The sequence below is a fragment of the Lissotriton vulgaris genome, chromosome 4_1 (genome assembly GCF_964263255.1).
Source record: "Lissotriton vulgaris chromosome 4_1, aLisVul1.2, whole genome shotgun sequence".
NCBI classification, from domain to species: Eukaryota; Metazoa; Chordata; class Amphibia; order Caudata; family Salamandridae; genus Lissotriton; species Lissotriton vulgaris.
The window spans coordinates 57,217,096-57,235,835 of record NC_141691.1 but is presented as its reverse complement, the minus strand read 5'-3'; the positions used below and the strand labels follow the sequence as shown (position 1 = coordinate 57,235,835).

Here is an 18,740-nt window from a genome sequence, read left to right as displayed (position 1 = left end):
GTTTTCTCTGCTCCAGTTCTTGATCTTCCTGTGCATTGGCTTCGTCTTCCTCCTTCATTGCAGCCTGAGGCATCTGCCATTGTTGTCAAGAACAGCCAAAAACAGTGAAAGCAGCTACACAACTGTTATAGTTCTGCTTCAGCCAAAAGCATAACAATAACAACAACACACTAAAATAAAACCCTGTTTTCTACTGGTTCAAAAACCAATGTTTACAGCCAATCAGAAGCTTTCTTATATTTACGTGGTACCATAGTATTACCGAGATAGTACAGCAGTACTGGCGAAACTTAAAAAGAAAAAAATCTATAACTATATCTATAACATCCCTATGCACAGCTTTACCCTTTCATATTACATCACTTGTACTACATTGAATCATAGCATTCATAATAATATTCATGCCATCTCAAATGACATAATTTATGAGAAAACTGTGCATGATAGCAGAGCAAGTTATAGTTCATGTTGTCTAGCAAGCTAAAACCTTCACATATATTAATTATGATGTTATATATATTATGTATATATATACACAAACACATAATTATGCACACAATAAAAGTGACATATTGCATTTGTAACATAACTGGCTTCAGAGGTAGGCAGAAATGTATAGAATAAACAGATGTATTGCTCTTTAGTCCATATTAAATATATGATGTACATAAAAACAAATAATTATTTTATTTCTAAACCTCAAAATGTTTGGCAGCTTGGTCCCACAGAATTATGTGTAGATGATTCAGAGTTTCCATGGATAGCTGTTTTCCAGAGAAGTGACCTAAAATAAGCACAGACATATGATTGCTTCAATGGGCTATTTTAGATCAATGATCTTCTAAGTATAGCTATTAATCAACAAGGAGTGAGGCCTCCTGCAAATAGTATCATTGCTATTACATACCTATATTAATTAACAAAGATTCAAAACAGAACAAACAATAGATGACAAACCCCTTAGCTATACAGCCGAAAAATATATGTTTATCAGAGAATCGTAATTCTCAACATTGTGTACTATAATAGAACCTACAGGTTTAGCAGCATTAGGATTCAGCATAATTCCTAAATCTTTTTGGTGACGCCATCCTAACAGGTTAGATCTTTGTTTGGTTAAATAAGCACGGCCACAAACACTTTTGTACTTTTAAATTCGATCACCATCCATTTAAGACCTAGGATGTCTATTGTCTTCCCACCATAGCCTACAGCTTTAATATCAGGAGCATCCCAATCTTCTTCATAACTTGATGCACCCCATGTCCCAAAATAGGCTTCTTTGGACAACAATGTATATAGACTACCGGAGTCAATTAACATTCTCACACTCTTTGAGTTTAAATTGATGACATAATGCGGTTTTTCTAGCTTATCTGTGCTTTCAGCAATGATGACACTAACATTGTATTCAGGTATGATATTTCAAGAACCTACTCGAGAAATATTAACATCATCAATAAAAAGTATAATTTCATGAATATCTTTGCAAAAATCATCAACTTCTTGTACAAAGGGCATTTTTTTCCTACATGCTTTAGCAAAATGACCTCTTTTACCACATATTTTACAAATGGCATTTCTACCCAAACATTTTGTGCTGGAAGCTATGTGCCCTGGTGCATCACACCAATAACACTTGAGGGTCGATTCCGATTGGAAACCGCCCCGACCGACTCGAACACGGAACGGAGTCCGGCCGACACCTACCGGCACCCTACGACCCGTGCAGTACGATGCAAAGCCGGTGATCTACGACCGAGCCGTACGGAAACCAAGCCGTATGACCGAGCCGTACAAAAGTCATCCATCCAATCGGAAAATGGACACGAGCCGCACCGACCGAACCCAACCCGGAATGAACCCGACCGCGACGTCCGACTCGCACAGTACAATGCCAAACGTATGAAATCCGACCGAATCGCAAGGAGCCCAAGCCGCACGACCGACACGGACAGAAAACGTACCTGAAGCGAAAGAGACCACCGCAATCGACTCGCATGCAACACATAACAAAACCAGTGTGAAATACAAGGAGCAGGCCACACAAGCCAACATGAGCGTCCGACTTGGTCAGAAGAACTTCTCCAACAAGACCAACAAAAACAACGTAAAAAACACAAAAAAAGGACCAGTCAAGCAATCACAAAGTCAATAAATACCTAAAAAAACACACAAAGACACACCCACAACTCCACCTATAAAAAGGTAAAAAAAAAACACTATCATGATCCTTTGCAAATACAACAGAGCAGCCAGCACACAACTTGTGACACCAACCACTGACACACACAACTCACCCATCACACAACCCACACACCGTCATCACCACTCCAAAAACTTACACACATACACACATCCAAAACAGACAAACACTCACCCACCCAAATCACTCCTCATCACCACCCATCACCATGCCCCCTAAGAAGAATCCACAGTTCACAGACACTGAGCTAAAGATATTGGTAGATGAGATCCTCAGAGTGGAGCCACATTTGTTTGGCGCATTGGTACAAAGGACCCCCATGTCTCAGAAAACTAAGATGTTGGACAGAATAATGGATAAGGTGAACGCACAAGCACCAACGTATCGCAAAAAGAACGACATCCAGAACAGGTAGTATGATGTGCGCAGGAGGGTCAAGAAGCTCCTCCAGAAGGACCAGGCCCAGAGCCAGGTCACTGGCAGTGGCCCTCCTGCCAAACCAGTCTACTTCAGGTCTTGGGAGGAGAAGGTGCAGGACATAGTACCACCAGAGGGCATCCATGGCCTACCGGACATACCAGAGCCTGGTGAGTACACAACCAATATACCCAATGTTGTGTCGCAATACACACACAACACTGTTAAGGGGACAGTGAAACCATGCAATGTTAGCAAAGGCATCGTAAACTAAAGTCAATGAGCCCAAGAATCCTATGCCGGTTAGACCAACACAATAATGGCCACATCACAGTGATTTGCAACCGCCTCCAACGCGAGTGGTCGCTCACCTCGCTCCCTCCTTCACTCATCACTGGTGGTATCGTAGCGCCGATCTCTGCCTCTGCATTCCCGCTAGCGCGCACCTTTGCTATTTAATTTCCACAGCGCGTTGATTGTGTGTATAACCTGCTGGGCATTTCCTGTAATAGTTTTTTCGCTGTGCATTACAGGCTGTAATTGACTTTGGCTGTGCATTACATGTAATTGTTGTGGCTGGGCATTACTCGAGACTGTATCAATATTTGCATAGCGCTTTGTCTCCGCGCTTGAACCCGCTCCCACTGTGACAGTTCCTGTAACTTATTTGCCCTCATAGCGCCCCATTGCTCCTTGTTTGTTGTTGTTGCGGCCATTTTACTAGTTGACCAGAGCCCTCCCTCCACCTCGCTCACGCCTCCCAGCTGCCCCTCCCACGCTCCGCCCCCTCCACTATACATTTAAAGCAGATGTCCCAACGCGCAGCGTCCACGCGCTGCGGCCGCGCCGAAGGTGCGCCAAAGGTAAGCCCGTCTACGCCCGTCCGCGCCAAGACCGCGACCAGCGCCAGACCCCCTGGCCCTCGTACAACCCACCCCTCCCGCATAACATACGACGCCTCCACCCTCCTAGCCCTTAACCCCGGCAGACTCTTCAACTGCGCCAAAGCCGCTCCTGGACTCACCCATGGACCCTTTACATGCTACTCCTGCAAGTTCGACGGCACCAAGAAAAACTCCTCATCCACGAACACAAAACAGATATCTGACCCCAACCACCTAAAATGCATCCTGCTCAACACCCGCTCAGTCCACAGACACGCCATCGACCTCTGGAACCTACTAGACACCATCTCTCCCGACGTCGCCTTCCTTTTTTTTTATTTCAAACGTTTTTTATTGGTTGTTACAGCATAGACATATATAAAGCAAGTCCATTAGTGTAATATGAGTCATAAATTTACGAATCAAAATTACTGTACGCTACAATACATCATAGTAAATGTCAGTACAAAAGTACATGGCTGGCATCTAGCCTAGAACAGTAGAGCACGTATCACATACTCACAACAATTCAGTAACAGACATTATATTTCAACAGCATTTTACTCATTCATTAAGGACAATTATTTACGGTGGCTAGGAGTGCAATGAAGGCAGTCGGGCAGCATATGTTGGTGGGTCGTGGACGGTGTGTGAGCCCATCTAAGGTGGCTTACGTGTCGTGAAGTAGTTATCAAGAGTCAACCATAGTTTTCTCGTGGCAGGACGCCACCGTGTCTGAAGGAGTGTAATATTGTCTGCTCCACGTAAGCTAATTATCCAATTTAGCCACCCTGCGTAGTTGGCCTTGCTGGTATCTTTCCAGTTGCTGAGGACTGTCTTAACTGCAGCCGAGAGGAGGAGGTCAAGTAATGCCCTATCATCTGCATCAAGGGATGGGTCCTGGGTGAACCCGAAAACTAGGTAAGGGAGCTCTTTCACCGGTGAGATGTGGAATAGCTTTGAGATCAAGTCGAATATCTTCTCCCAGAATTGCGCCACGCAGTCGCATTCTAGGATGATGTGTGATAATTCACCCTCCGCGCGTTTGCAATTCCAGCAAAAGGCATCTGGGGAGAGGTTGTGTGCAAATAATCGCGCAGGGGTCCAGAAGGCTTTGTGTAAGAGCCAGTATTTTGTCTGTGATAGTGTAGGGCTGATTTTGTGTCTCGTGCAGGATATCCATGCGTTGGTCCAATCTGAGTCTGTGATTGGCCTAGATGAAAGGTTATTCCAGAATTAAGTGATTGGGGCAGTAAGGCCAGATTGTTGGGGACGGCTGAGTTTATAGAGAAAGGAAACCTGGTGTCCTAGTCTGTTTAGTCTGGCAAGGTATGGCGGGAGTGAGGGCGGTGTCGGGGAGAGTTTGATTTTGGACAAAGCCGTTTTTACGTTTAGGAAGTTATAGAATTCAATTGGTGCAAGATCGTATTTGATTTGTAGGTCGCTGAAGGGAATAGGGTATGCCCCCGCGTACAGCTGGTGTGGGAACAGTATGCCTTTTTTGATCCATGTCTCTTTGTGCATGGGCTTGCCCTTGTACAGAATGTTACGGTTGTCCCAAAGGGATTCCCATCGTGAGCCCCAGATGTTGTTTTCTAGGTTTCTATCAAACTTTAGGAGAGCAGATTTTGTGTTATGAAATATTGATTTAGAATGGGTCAGTTTGTTCAGGTTGGATGAGAGGGCCGCGCTAGGGGAGATACCGTTAAGAATTTCCTCCTCAATTTCTAGCCATACTGGGGTGTATTCAGGTGAGGGAGCGAGCCAGTGGGCTCCTTGTTTGGCTAGGAAAGCGGTCTCATATCTCTTAAAGTCTGGTAAATTGACCCTCCCGCGGATTTGTCTAAGCGAAGTTTTTTTATGCTGATTCTTGCCCTTTTCCCTTTCCATAGGAAATTAGAGATGGCCATGTCTAATTTGTGATAGAAGTCTGGTGTGCGGGTTAGTGGGAGCATAGATATGAGATAATTAACTAGAGGTGAAATCATCATCTTGATGGTTTCCACCCTGCCCCACCAAGTAATGAAGCGCGGGGACCACCCCTTTAGTTGTGTCTTGATTTTATTTAAAGTGATTTTTTCATTTCGATGGAGGGTCTCCATGAGGGAGTCACCAAACTCGATACCTAGGTACTTCACAAACTCTGGTTGCCAACATAGCCCTGAGTCTCCCAGCACCTCTTTGGTGGTTAGAATATTGAGTGCTTTGACCTCAGATTTATCCTGGTTGAGTTTGTATCCTGAATGGGAAGAGTAACTATCTATGGTGGACATTAGTGCAGAGATTGAAGATTCTGGTGATTCCGTTACAATCAGGATATCGTCCGCATAGGCGGCAAGTTTGACGCACTTATCCCCGAATTTCACACCTTTGATGTTATAATTTTTTTTTATATGTGCAATTAGGGGCTCCATTGCCAAGAGGAAAAGTGAAGGGGAGAGGGGGCAGCCCTGTCTAGTCCCTTGTTCTAAGGGAAAGGCGTCCGACAATGAACCATTTATAGCAATGCGTGCGGAAGGTGAACGGTATAGGGCCATAACCAAATCAGTGAAAGTTTCTCCCAGATTAAAGGCGGACATGCAACTCTTGAGGAAAGACCAGGAGACTCTGTCAAACGCCTTCTCTGCGTCGAGGGTAATGGCTACGGCCGGGGCTGCGAGCATTTTGGCTTTTTCAATGACGTGACAGAGGATCCTCGTATTATCGTTAGACATGCGCTGTTTCATGAAGCCTACTTGTGATGTGCTGATTAGCTTTGGGAGTTGTACATTTAGACGTGTGGCGAGGATCTTTGCATAAATTTTGCAATCTAAGTTAATTAGGGAGATTGGCCTGTAATTTTTGGTTAGCAGAGGGTCTTTACCATCTTTAGGTATGACTATGATGGTAGCTTCACTCATTGAATTGGTAATACTTTTTGTTACGCTAAAGGATTGGAATAGTTTTAGGAGAGTTGGGCTCAGGGAGTTTGTGAGTTCTTTATAGAAGCTGGCTGAGAACCCGTCAGGACCCGGTGCTTTCTTACATTTAAGCGTCTTAATGGACGCTGATACTTCCTGAAGGGTAATCGGAGAGTTCAGTGTGTCCTTATCAGTACCGTTTAGTTTAGGAAGACCCAGTGAGGTTAGGTACCTGTTACACTCTTCCGAGTCAAAGTCTAGGTTATTTTTGTACAAGTCTTGGTAAAATGATTTGAACGTATTAAGAATTAGATTCTGCTTTGTTTGGATGGCATTGTTGCTATCTTTAACTAAGGCAATGTTGAATTGCTTATTTTTATGTTTTAGATATGACGCTAAGATCTTCCCAGCTTTGTTGCCCTCACATGTTCTTAGAGCCTTAAACTTATTGATCCAGACCCCTGCCCTTCTGCTGAGTATCGAGTTGTATTCATATTTGAGTTTGGTGAGGTCGTTTAAAATCTTCGAGTTTTGGAGATCTGCTATATGGGCGGTTTCCAGCTTTTTGATGTTGTCTTCCAGAGTGGACAAGTCTTTGTTTAATTTTTTGTTAGTTTGAGCTCGGATGCCTATTATTACTCCTCTCAAAGTGGCTTTGAGTGCCTCCCAAACACTCGCTATGTCTGAGTCGGGGGTGTCATTATGTTTGAGGTAGTCAAGGATGGCCTCCTCGATTTTTCGTTTGTTTTCTGGCTCGGAGAATATTTCGTCATTGAATCTCCATCTTTTAGGGGGGAGAATGGAACTGGAACCCACTAGTTTGGTCTGTATGCTTGAGTGGTCGGAAATCAATTTAGGGGCAATACTGGTTTCTTCGATGAGGTGGGTGAAGGGGCTATTAATGAGGATATAATCTATCCTCGAGTAGGAATTATGAGGAGGCGAGTAGAAGGTGTAATCACGGCCATCAGGGTGTTGGAGTCTCCATGAGTCGTGTAAGTTGAATCTGGAGCATAGGCGGTGTAAACTAGTATGTGAGCGTGTGGGGTGGTAGGCGCAATTCGAGTGTCGATCGGTGATTGGGTCTAGTGGCAGGTTGAAATCGCCCCCCACAATTAGTAGTTATTCCTGGGGAATACAATCTAGGGTCGGGGCTAGTAAATCCCAAAACTCTGGATCGTCATTGTTGGGGCCATATATGTTTAAGACATGGATATGATCTTCGTTTCTCTGAAGGTGTGCCATGTTGAAGCGGCCGTTATCATCGTGAGTGTGTGAAACTACGGAGATGTTGGATTTCTTAGCTATTAGTGTGAGAACCCCCCTTTTTTTGCTAACTGCTGGGGAGCAAAGGTTGTGAGATATCCAATGTTGGTTTATAAAGACAGCGTCATCCTTTGATAGTTTAGTCTCCTGCAGGAGTAGAATGTCACCCTTGGATTTTGCCAGATAATCTAGAACTTTTCTCCTCTTGACCGGATGGTTGAGACCTTTGACATTGAGGGAAACAATGTTAAGGCCCTCCGAGATGGATGTATTACGAGTCATTGGTTACTATGGTGTCGCTCTAGTTCTGGTGTAATATTGTTGAAGAGTACGTTAGAGGGTGGTAGGTGTGTGATGAGTATGAATGAGTAAGCTGCTTCATTGGATCTGTTCTGTCTCGCGTGTAGTGCTGTTACAAAGGTGATGTTAGAGCAGACGCATTTCGGGTTTGTAGCGAACATGGTACTGGAGGCTATTGCTGTGGATAGGCTAGTAGCACAATAGGTTAGGTCACTGCATGTGTTCTGCGAGGGCCCCCATGAAATATCGGAAAGCAGTCCTTTTGCTGACATATAGTTGAGAAAGAGCATTAACCTCAAATAGAAAAAGCATGCTGAAACAAACCAGATTTTTCCTCCCCCTTTCCCCTCCCTTGCCCCCTTCCCCCTTCCTCCTCCCTCCCTCCCTCTACTACCCTCCCCCCTCCCTTCTCAACAGAACTTGGGAACTGCGACGGCATTGCCATCCATCTGCAGTGCAGGAAGGAGTTAGACTGATGGATGAAATAGGGGACAGGTAACTAACAATATTCGATAGCTGTAAGTAGTAAGCAGTATATAGTAGTGTTTGATACACTGATAGTTTGTGTAAACATAAAACTTAACCAAGCAGTGAAGTTTAAGAACATATTCAATAAGAGTAATGACCATTTAGCCACGCACACCGTGTGCATTCATACGTGTAGGACATGCGTAAACAAAAGGTATGCGCAAACAGAAGACAAGATGACATGAGGGGATTTTCTGCAGATACATATATAGATAGTCCCTGAGGAACAACTGATTCCCTGGTATGATCATGGTGTAGAGAGTGAAGGAGCAGAGCATATGCCCCGATTTCGGATTAGAGAGCATCAAGCAAGATCCATTCTAAAACACTTGTTAAGGATATTAGTGGATGTACAGGTGACCACGGTATGAACACTGGGCGGTCTTACCTGACGGAGTCGATCAGAATCAAAGCATCAACAAAAACTGAAAACAGAAGAGACAGCAGAATGTTCGGCTGCTCAAGGGAGAAGAATATTTCAACTAACTATTTACCGTAGACGATACTGAACAATGAGAACATTATGCACTTCAAATTAGAGGCTTGAAATTGTTCCGTTAGAGTCACCCATGACCAGAACCTGAGTTTATATTTTCTTGCGAGTTGGTCTTCCGTTTGTTTGAAGAGCCATTGGACAAGTCCATGTTCTGCGGTGGAGAGTCACCGATGAATTGCGCCAGTGCATTGGGGTCCGTGAAGAATTTCGGTTTGCCCTGTATGGTGATCCTGAATTTCGCCGGGCCAACAAAGGAGTATTGAATGCCTTTTGATCTAAGTTTTTCTCTCAGGGCCAGGAAGCCTTTCCGGACTTCGAGAGTGTCCTTTGAGTAGTCCTGGGTGAAAGTTATATTATGGCCTTCCCAGGAAATTTTGTGATTGCGTCTTGCGAATTGAAGTATAGCTTCCGTATGTTGGTACCTCAGTGGTTTGCATATCAGTGGACGCGGGCCTCTGTATCCGTGAGGGATGTAGCTAGGAACTCTGTGGGCTCTGTCGAGTTCAAACTCATGGTGGAAGGAAATCCCTGTTATCTTCGGAATCCAAGCTTCTAGAAAGTCCACGCAGGAATTCGCATCTTTCTCAGCATTCTCTGGGATTCTAGAAGCTTGGATTCCAAAAATGCGCACGTTGCCCCTTCTGTTCCTGTCCTCCAATTCCGCCACCTGGCGTCTAAGTTGGACCGTTGATCCCTGGAGCTGCTGTATGGAAGTGGATGCAATATTGGATTTGTCTTCTAAGTCACTAATTCTCTGTTCCGCTTCATCTATGCTTTTGTGTACAGAGCTCATGTCAGCTGTAATTGCAGTAAGTTCCAGCTGCATAGAGTCGGTGTTGGATTTGGTTGATTTTGCTAGGTCGTGTACCTCTGCCAGTTTTTTCAGGATTACCTCTAGGGTACTGCTGACGTCTGCCCTCGATTTAATAGGAGAGTCCGATAATGAGGGTTCCGGTTTTACCTTTTTGTTGTTCTTCTTCTCATCCCTGTCCGACATTTTGCAGAAGGGTCGTGTGTGGAGGACGCTATTGCGACGGCCTTCCAGTTTGCGAGAAAGGACAGGGTGGTCTGAAGGATGTCAAAGCGCTGGTCGAGTTAGGTCGTCTAACAGAGATCTCAATATTGTGATCTTAAAGCTCAGAGATCTAGCAGATGGTGTCGGTGCGTTCAAAATAAGGTTTGGGACACTTGCGCTGGACCTTTGGCTTTCAATTTGAACGTGTAGAGGGCTATCAGCCTCAAATGATATAGTGACTAATGCTGGTTAGTGTTCATGTGTCACGCTCTGCTTGTGGCTGCTTGTGGCTGTAATACCATTTGTGGCTGCAACTCCAAAAGATAATGTGTCATTAGATTATGCCACCTTGGGTCTGCAGGGCTGATTGAGCAAACTTCCCATTTGTTTAAAGTGCACAGAGCACTATTATTGCATCTCTTTCCCGTTTTCGCGCCGAAAAAAAAAGGTGGAAAATTGAACAGAGTCGCCATCTTGGGGTCAGGCGCCAGTGAAGGAAGGTTCTCACTATTTTCGGCTGTATCGCCGCTGAAATTGCGCTCTCGATAACAGGGGCACCCTTCAGGAAGGCGTAGGGCAGAGACACTGTGCCATTTGAACATTCCGCTGGGCTTTAGCAACGGTATTAGCGCTTTTGTGGAGATTTACTTGCAAGGTAGCTGGCGGGCGGCCATCTTAGGGACAGGCAGGCGGGCACACGGAGTTACTGGCAAGTTCGAACCACGCCGATAAGCTCAACAATTTTACAAACTGTGAGCATACATTGACTGGCGCCTCCCTCAAGGCTCACCTTCCCTCCGTGTGCGAGTCTCTTAGGTCCGCCGCTTTCCGCCAGGAGACGTGCAGGCTGACAGCGCTCCGCTCCGTGTTCAGTGTCGTGGCAGCATGTCAGCAAAAAGGTGCGTCCAGCCGATATTAAGAGCCGAGCTTCGCACTGAGCGTGCCTTAGAGGTTCTAAAGCCCTGCTCCGCGGTGCATTCGGGTGAAGAGGTGTTTTCCCGCCCCCGAAAATTGATGAGATCGCTCTCCTGCACGGCAGAGAACAGGCTAGGCGGCCATCACCAACGCCGTCCAAACGACCCCCCCCCCCGACCCCCCCCCGACGTCGCCTTCCTAACAGAAACATGGATGAACGCCTCATCAGCCCCAGACATCACCATTGCCTTCCCGGAAGGATACAAGATCATCCGTAAATAGCGCACCGACCAAACAGGAGGAGGCATCGCTATCGTCCATAAGAACTCCATCCGCATCTCAACCAGTTCAGACGTCAACCTTGCCAGCGCCGAACACCTTCATTTCCAGATCCACACCGACCCCAAGACCACACTCAGAGGCACCCTCCTCTACCGACCACCAGGATCCCGTGCACAATTCACTGAAGACATCACTGACTTTATCACCCCACACGCCCTCCCCTCCGAGGAATACATTCTACTGGGAGACCTCAACTTTCACCTGGAAAAGAGCAATGACAGCAACGCCACCTCACTTTTGGACAATCTCACCAACCTCGGACTCAAACAACTTGTCACTACGCCCACCCACATCGCAGGTCACACACTCGACCCTATCTTCACCTCCAGCAAACATGTCTCCTTCAGTCACACCACAACTCTCCATTGGACGGACCACAGCTGCGTACACTTTATCTACAATAAGACCACAACTCACAACCATCCTCAACCTACTCTGCGAAGAAACTGGAACAAAATCTCCATCGACCAGATCTCCTCATCGCTTCTTCAAAACCCCCCTGCCCACTCCTCTAACCCCGACCAAGCAGCCATTAACCTCACCCAATGGCTATCCAACAGCGCCGACATCTTGGCACCGTTGAAAAAACGTCAAATCAAACTAGGCAGAAAAAACGCCTCCTGGTTCAACGATGATCTTAAGAAATCGAAGAAACTCTGTCGCTCCCTCGAGAAGGCCTGGAAAAAAGACCCAAACACCAGCACCAGGGACGCCTTCAAAAACGCCACCCGCATACACCACCAACTAATCCGGTCTGCCAAGAAAGCCGCATTCAAAGACCGACTAGATAACAACGCCCACAACAGCAAGGAATTATTCAACATCGTCAAAGAATTTACCAACCCCTCAGCCAACTCCAACGACATCACCCCCTCTCAAACCCTCTGCGACTCCCTAGCTTCGTTCTTCCACAACAAAATCGCAGACATCGACAACCGACCCGGAGACCAACCCACCCAACCTTCTGCTGAACCTTCACCCCCCCTTGAACATCCTTAACAAATGGAACACACTCTCCACTGAGGACACCATTCGCCTGATGAACTCCATCCATTCAGGATCCCCCACAGACCCATGCCCTCACCACATCTTCAACAAAGCAGACTCCATCATAGCACCACACCTCCGAGACGTCATCGCCTGCTCCCTCAACTCCGCCACCTTCCCGGAAAGCTGGAAACACGCAGAACTTAGCGCCCTTCTGAAAAAACCCACAGCGGACCCCACCGAACTCAAAAACTACCGCCCCATCTCGCTCCTTCCATTCCTGGCCAAAGTCATCGAGAAAGCTGTCAACAACCAGCTCGCCGCCTTCCTCGAAACCAACAAATCCCTCGACTCCTCACAGTCCGGCTTCCGAGCCAAACACAGCACGGAGACCGCCCTCATCGCAGCAACAGACGACATTCGAACTGTACTGGACAATGGAGACACAGTCGCCCTCATCCTCCTCGACCTCTCCGCAGCCTTCGACACAGTCTGCCATAGCACCCTTCTACAGCGCCTCAGAAACATCGGAATCCAAGGAAAAGCACTGGAATGGATCACCTCATTCCTCACCGGAAGAACCCATAGAGTCCGCCTCCCACCATTCAAGTCTGAGGCCACCGAAGTCATCTGCGGTGTACCACAAGGATCTTCACTCAACCCCACCCTCTTCAAAGTATACATGAGCCCCCTCGCGGCCATCGCACGCCAACACAACCTCAACATCTATAGATGACCTGTCTACTATGCCGACTGAGACAGCTCTCATGTCGTCTCCAGGCCCAGTTCTGCTAGACTTTCCGCCCCTTCCGGCTGCCGCATCCCTAGCTTTGATGAGGAACCTTAAATCGGGCTCACCGCTAGACCCCTGCCCAGCAAAATTCTTAGCGAGAATGGCAGACGCCGTTAACCCCATAGCTAATCCCATTCTTAATCTCTCCCTGAGTCAGGGATTTCTGCCCCAGGCCTGGAAACAGGCCATGGTCATCCCCCTTATCAAAAAGCCTAATCTTGACCCTGAGGTGCCATCCAACTATAGGCCAATCTCGCTCCTTCCAGCACTGACCAAGATCCTGGAGAAACACGTACATAGCGTGCTTTCTAACTTCCTGGAGTCTAATGAGTTACTCCATGAATCCCAATCGGGCTTTCGTTCCAACTTAAGCACCGAGACGGCGCTCCTGGAAGTTTCTGAGATCGTCAAGGAGGTGCTGGATACCGGGGGCAGGGTGATGTTAGTCATGTTAGACCTGTCGGCGGCGTTCGAAACCGTCCCCCATGAGAATCTCCTCACTAGACTTCACGACATCGGTCTAGGGGGGACGGTGCTCAACTGGTTTCGTTCCTTTCTTGCCAACCGCCGGCAGACGGTCTGGGTCCCACCTGGGTCCGCCGAGATGCCGCCATTGGGAGTCGGAGTGCCTCAGGGCTCTGTACTGAGCCCCACTCTATTTAACATCCTTATGACCCCTCTGGCGACACTGGCGGAGGCCCATGGGGCCCGGATCGTTTCTTATGCTGACGACACCCAGCTTCTGTTCACCTGCCGTAAGAGCGAAGAGTTCGATGGAGAAAGGATCCGCGAGTGCCTTGGGGCTGTTTTTAATTGGTTTCAACATAACAGCCTCAAGTGCAACTCAGACAAATCCGAAATACTATTCTTCGGATGCCCATCGGAACCGGATTGGCATGGTTGGTGGCCTGCTGACATGTTCCCTCCAACTCAGTCCTCTAAGTGGGCGAAGAATCTGGGAGTAAAAATTGACAACGAGCTCTCGCTCAAATCCCAGGTCTCTACTCTTACGGGAACATGTTTCGGGATCCTCAGAATGCTACGCAAGTTCTTTCCCCTTCTCTCGGAGGAACATCGGAGGATCACTGTCCAGGCACTTATAGGATCCAGATTGGACTACGCAAACGTCCTATATCTGGGTCTGCCTGAATATCTCCTCCAGCGTCTGCAGGTTACCCAGAATGCTGCTGCTCGTGCGATTTTTGGCCTGCACCGCCGCACCAGTGCCTCCAACCTCCTTGTATCCCTCCACTGGCTCCCGGTGCGGAAGAGGATACTGTTCAAGGCCATGACCCTTGCCCATAAGGCCTTGCATGGCAATGGTGCTAAATATCTTCAGAAGAGGCTGGATTTCTATCGACCTACACGATCCCTTAGGTCAGAAACACTGGCTTTGGCTCGGGTACCACGTATCAAAAGGGCTCGGCTAGGCGGCCGGTCCTTTAGATTCCTCGTCCCTCAGCTATGGAATTCTCTTCCGGTGTCTTTGCGGAATACCGCGAACCTGCTTGTCTTCAGGAAGGACTTAAAAACTTGGCTGTTCTCTGGATAGTCCGCCTCCTCTTTTTAGGCCCCTGTTCTTTTATTGTTATGTTTTCCAGCTCTTTCTTTGGTCTGGAGCACAAAGCGCCGGGACACTCCTTTGGAGTAGCCGTTGCGCTATAAAAGTCCCATTTTAACATAACATAACATAACATAACATCATCTCCTACGCCGACGACACTCAACTGATCCTCTCACTCACCAAAGACCCTAACACCGCCAAAACCAACCTACATGAAGGTATGAAAGAAGTAGCCGAGTGGATGAAGCACAGCCGTCTGAAACTGAACTCAGACAAAACAGAAGTCCTTATCTTAGGTACCTCCCCCTCAGCTTGGGATGACTCTTGGTGGCCAGAGGCCCTTGGAAAAGCACCCATCCTGACGGACCACGCTCGGAACCTGGGCGTCATCCTGGACTCCTCACTCTCTATGAACAGACAAGTCAAAGCCGTTTCATCATCTTGCTTCAACATTCTTCGCATGCTCAAAAAAACATTTCGCTGGATCCCCACCGAAACTAGAAAAACGGTCACCCACGCACTGGTTACAAGCCGCATGGACTACGGAAACACTCTATACGCCGGTATCACCGCAAAACTCCAGAAAAAACTCCAACGCATCCAAAACGCATCAGCCAGACTCATACTAGACATCCCGCGTAAAGACCACATCTCTAGTCACCTGAAAAACCTCCACTGGCTTCCCGTCAATAAGAGGATTACTTTCCGCCTCCTAACCCACGCACACAAAGCACTTTACGAACTTGGACCCGAATGCCTCAACACACGACTTTCCTTCTACACCCCCTCCCGCCAGCTACGATCCTCCAACCAAGCCCTCGCTACCGTACCTTGCATCAATAAAACCACCATGGGAGGTAGATCCTTCTCCTACCTCGCAGCTAAAACCTGGAACTCACTCCCCACTCACCTTCGCCTCACTCAGAACCACCTAGCATTCAGAAAGCAACTTAAAACTTGGATATTTGACAAGTAATTCCCCACCCTTCTTCAAGCGCCTTGAGACCCTCCGGGTATGTAGCGCGCTATATAAATCCTTTGACTTGACTTGACTGTATACACCTAACAACAAATAGGGTAAGGCTGTGGCACTAATCAGAGTTAACACTGTCAGACATCCCTGCCACCACAACCAATATCTCACAGTGAAGCTGACTGACAGGAAGGAATAGTGAATATGCTTGTGAAGTCAGTGTATAACAAAGCATGATGGGGTCGTTGTCACAGATAATTCACCCCCTCACAATTGCACCATCAACACCTCTCTGTACAATGCTCACCTCACAGGGGCATGGCAATGGGCTGGCAAGTACTCTGGGACTGGGTACTGTGTGGGGAGCACAAAGCTCCAATGGCAATTGTCCACCATCAAACACCGGGACTCCACTGTCAGCCATCTTGCCAGCACAGGCACACCCCCTCACAGGGAAGCAGAGTCAGAAGGAGGGAACTGATGGCATGCTGGGAAGGGGTGTAGCTAAGAGCATGCTGGGACTTGCAGTCACTCACAATTCCCAGCCACCCAAATGGCCCAGCAAGCTCACACTGAACCATGCTCATCTCAGAGGGGCTGGAAATGGGCTGGCAAGTACTCTGGGAGTGAGCTCTGTTGTGGGGAGCACAAGGCCCTGCTGGGACTTGGCTCCCAACAAACACCAGAACTCTACTGTCAGCCATCTTGCCAGCACAGGCACATCCCCTCATAAGGGAAGCAGAGTCAGAAGGAGGGAACTGAGGGCATGCTGGAAAGGGGGTGTAGTTAAGAGGATGCTGGGACTTGCAGTCACTCACAATACCCAACCAGCCAAATGACCCAGAAAGCTCACACTGAACCATGCTCTTCTCAGAGGGGCTGGAAATGGGTTGGCAAGTACTTTGGGAGTGAGCTCTGTTGTGGGGAGCACAAGGCCCTGCTGGGACTTGGCTCCCAACAAACACCAGGACTCTACTGTCAGCCATCTTGTCAGCACAGGCACACCCCCTCACAGGGAAGCAGAGTCAGAAGGATGCAACTGAGGGCACGCTGGGAAGGGGGAGTAGCTGAGAGCATGCTGGGACTTGCAGTCACTCACAATACCCAGCCACCCAAATGGCCCGCAAGCTCACACTGAACCATGCTCATCTCAGCGGGGCTGGAAATGGGCTGGCAAGTACTCTGGGGGTGAGCTCTGTTGTGGGGAGCACAAGGCCCTGCTGGGACTTGGCTCCCAACAAACACCAGGACTCTACTGTCAGCCATCTTGCCAGCACAGGCACACCCCCTCACAGGGAAGCAGAGTAATAAGGAGGGAACTGAGGGCATGCTGGGAAGGGGTTGTAGCTAAGAGCATGCTGGGACATGCACTCACTCACAATACCCAGCCACCCAAATGGCCCAGCAAGCTCACACTGAACCATGCTCATCTCAGAGGGGCTGGAAATGGTCTGGCAAGTACTATGGGAGTGAGCTCTGTTGTGGGGAGCACAAGGCCCTGCTGGGACTTGGCTCCCAACAAACACCAGGACTCTACTGTCAGCCATCTTGCCAGCACAGGCACACCCCCTCACAGGGAATTATTTATTGTCTGAGTCGGCTGACCAGCAGTACTTTCCAAACAAGACCATTGCTCCGATTGGAGCAAGGTCCGCAAAAGGTGAGCAATGACTGTGTCCTCACTTTTTTTTACGCTACACCACTGACCAATTCCTGATACATGTCCATTATATCTAACTAGCAGCCCGTCCCGACATTGTCCGGGTATGAATTGCTGCCGGCCAGTAGTATATTGTTTTGTAGGATTTCGTTTTGATAGCATTTCTTATCTGTGACAGGCCTGTGAAACGCTCCGATTCACAGTGCACTGCTGATGCACTTAAGAGTGCGCGTTGAGTAGTGTGTGAACTCGAGTTTCCCTACTTTATTTTTCCTTACAATATTATATAGCGCGAACTCGACAACATGGCATGAGCACAATTTACATTACAGAAGAACACATTCATTTGTGATAGGCACGGGGAGACAAAGCGATTTGCCTGGAATCACAGGATGTTGAGCTGATACCGAGATTCGAACGTAGCTCCCCAGCAAAAAAGTTCGCAATTCTAGAACTTGTGGCGGGAAGTGTGTCTAAAAGGGTATGTCGTTGCTGGCCATCAATGATCGAGAACTGTGCATTTTTCAAATGGGTGGTGAAAAAATATGAGTATGTTGCTGGAGATGTGGGCCGCCTTGCCACCAATGTACTTACCGGGGGAGGGTAAACATCCATTATTCCGCAACTTTCTTTCCGCATACCATCAGTCCGCATACTTTCATTAGGAAAGTACCATGACTCCGCAATGCCATTATAACGCATGGCATTACATTTTATATGCTTTTACCACGCATACATTTACAACAAAATTTGTTGTAAATGCATAAATGGTAAAAGCATGTTTTTTTTTAATGTTTGGATAAGGTAAGTATGGGTATAGGGGTATATGTTTTGGGGTACTGAGGTATATGTTTTGGGGTGTTTGGGTATTTTAAGGTTTCAGAAATAGTTTTGGGGTATGGGGTACAGGGGTAGTTTTAGGGTTTAGGGATAGGTATGGGTTTTGGGGTACAGGGGTATTTTTAGGGTTCAGGGCTAGGTTTGGGTTTTTCGGGTATAGGGGTATTTTTAGGGTTCAAGTGTAGGTTTGGGTTTTGGGGTACAGGGGTATTTTAAGGGTTCAGGGCTAGGTTGGGGTTTTGGGGTACAGGGGTATTTTTAGGGTTCAGGGCTAGGTTTGGGTTTTAGGGTACAGGGGTATTTTAGGGTTCAGGGGTAGGTTTGGGTTTTGGGGTACAGGGCTATTTTTAGGGTTCAGGGTTAGGTTTGGGTTTTGGGGTACAGGGGTATTTTTAGGGTTCAGGGCTAGGTTTGGGTTTTGGGGTACAGGGGTATTTTTAGGGTTCTGGGCTAGGTTTGGGTTTTGGGGTACAGGGCTATTTTTAGGGTTCAGGGTTAGGTTTGGGTTTTGGGGTACAGGGGTATTTTTAGGGTTCAGGGCTAGGTTTGGGTTTTGGGGTACAGGGGTATTTTTAGGGTTCTGGGCTAGGTTTGGGTTTTGGGGTACAGGGGTATTTTAGGGTTTAGTGGTAGGTTTTGGTTTTGGGGTACAGG

General features: G+C 47.6%; 1 protein-coding gene across 1 annotated transcript in view; it reads right to left on the bottom strand.

The window, feature by feature from the left end:
* The window catches only part of TEX11 (testis expressed 11), a 1,326,855-nt gene that overhangs the window by 677,333 nt on the left and 630,782 nt on the right, over nt 1-18,740 (bottom strand). Inside the window, exon 15 of the mRNA XM_086918299.1 lies at nt 699-784. Within this exon, the coding sequence (XP_086774425.1) occupies nt 699-784 (86 nt within the window). The remainder of the gene's footprint in view (nt 1-698; nt 785-18,740) is intronic.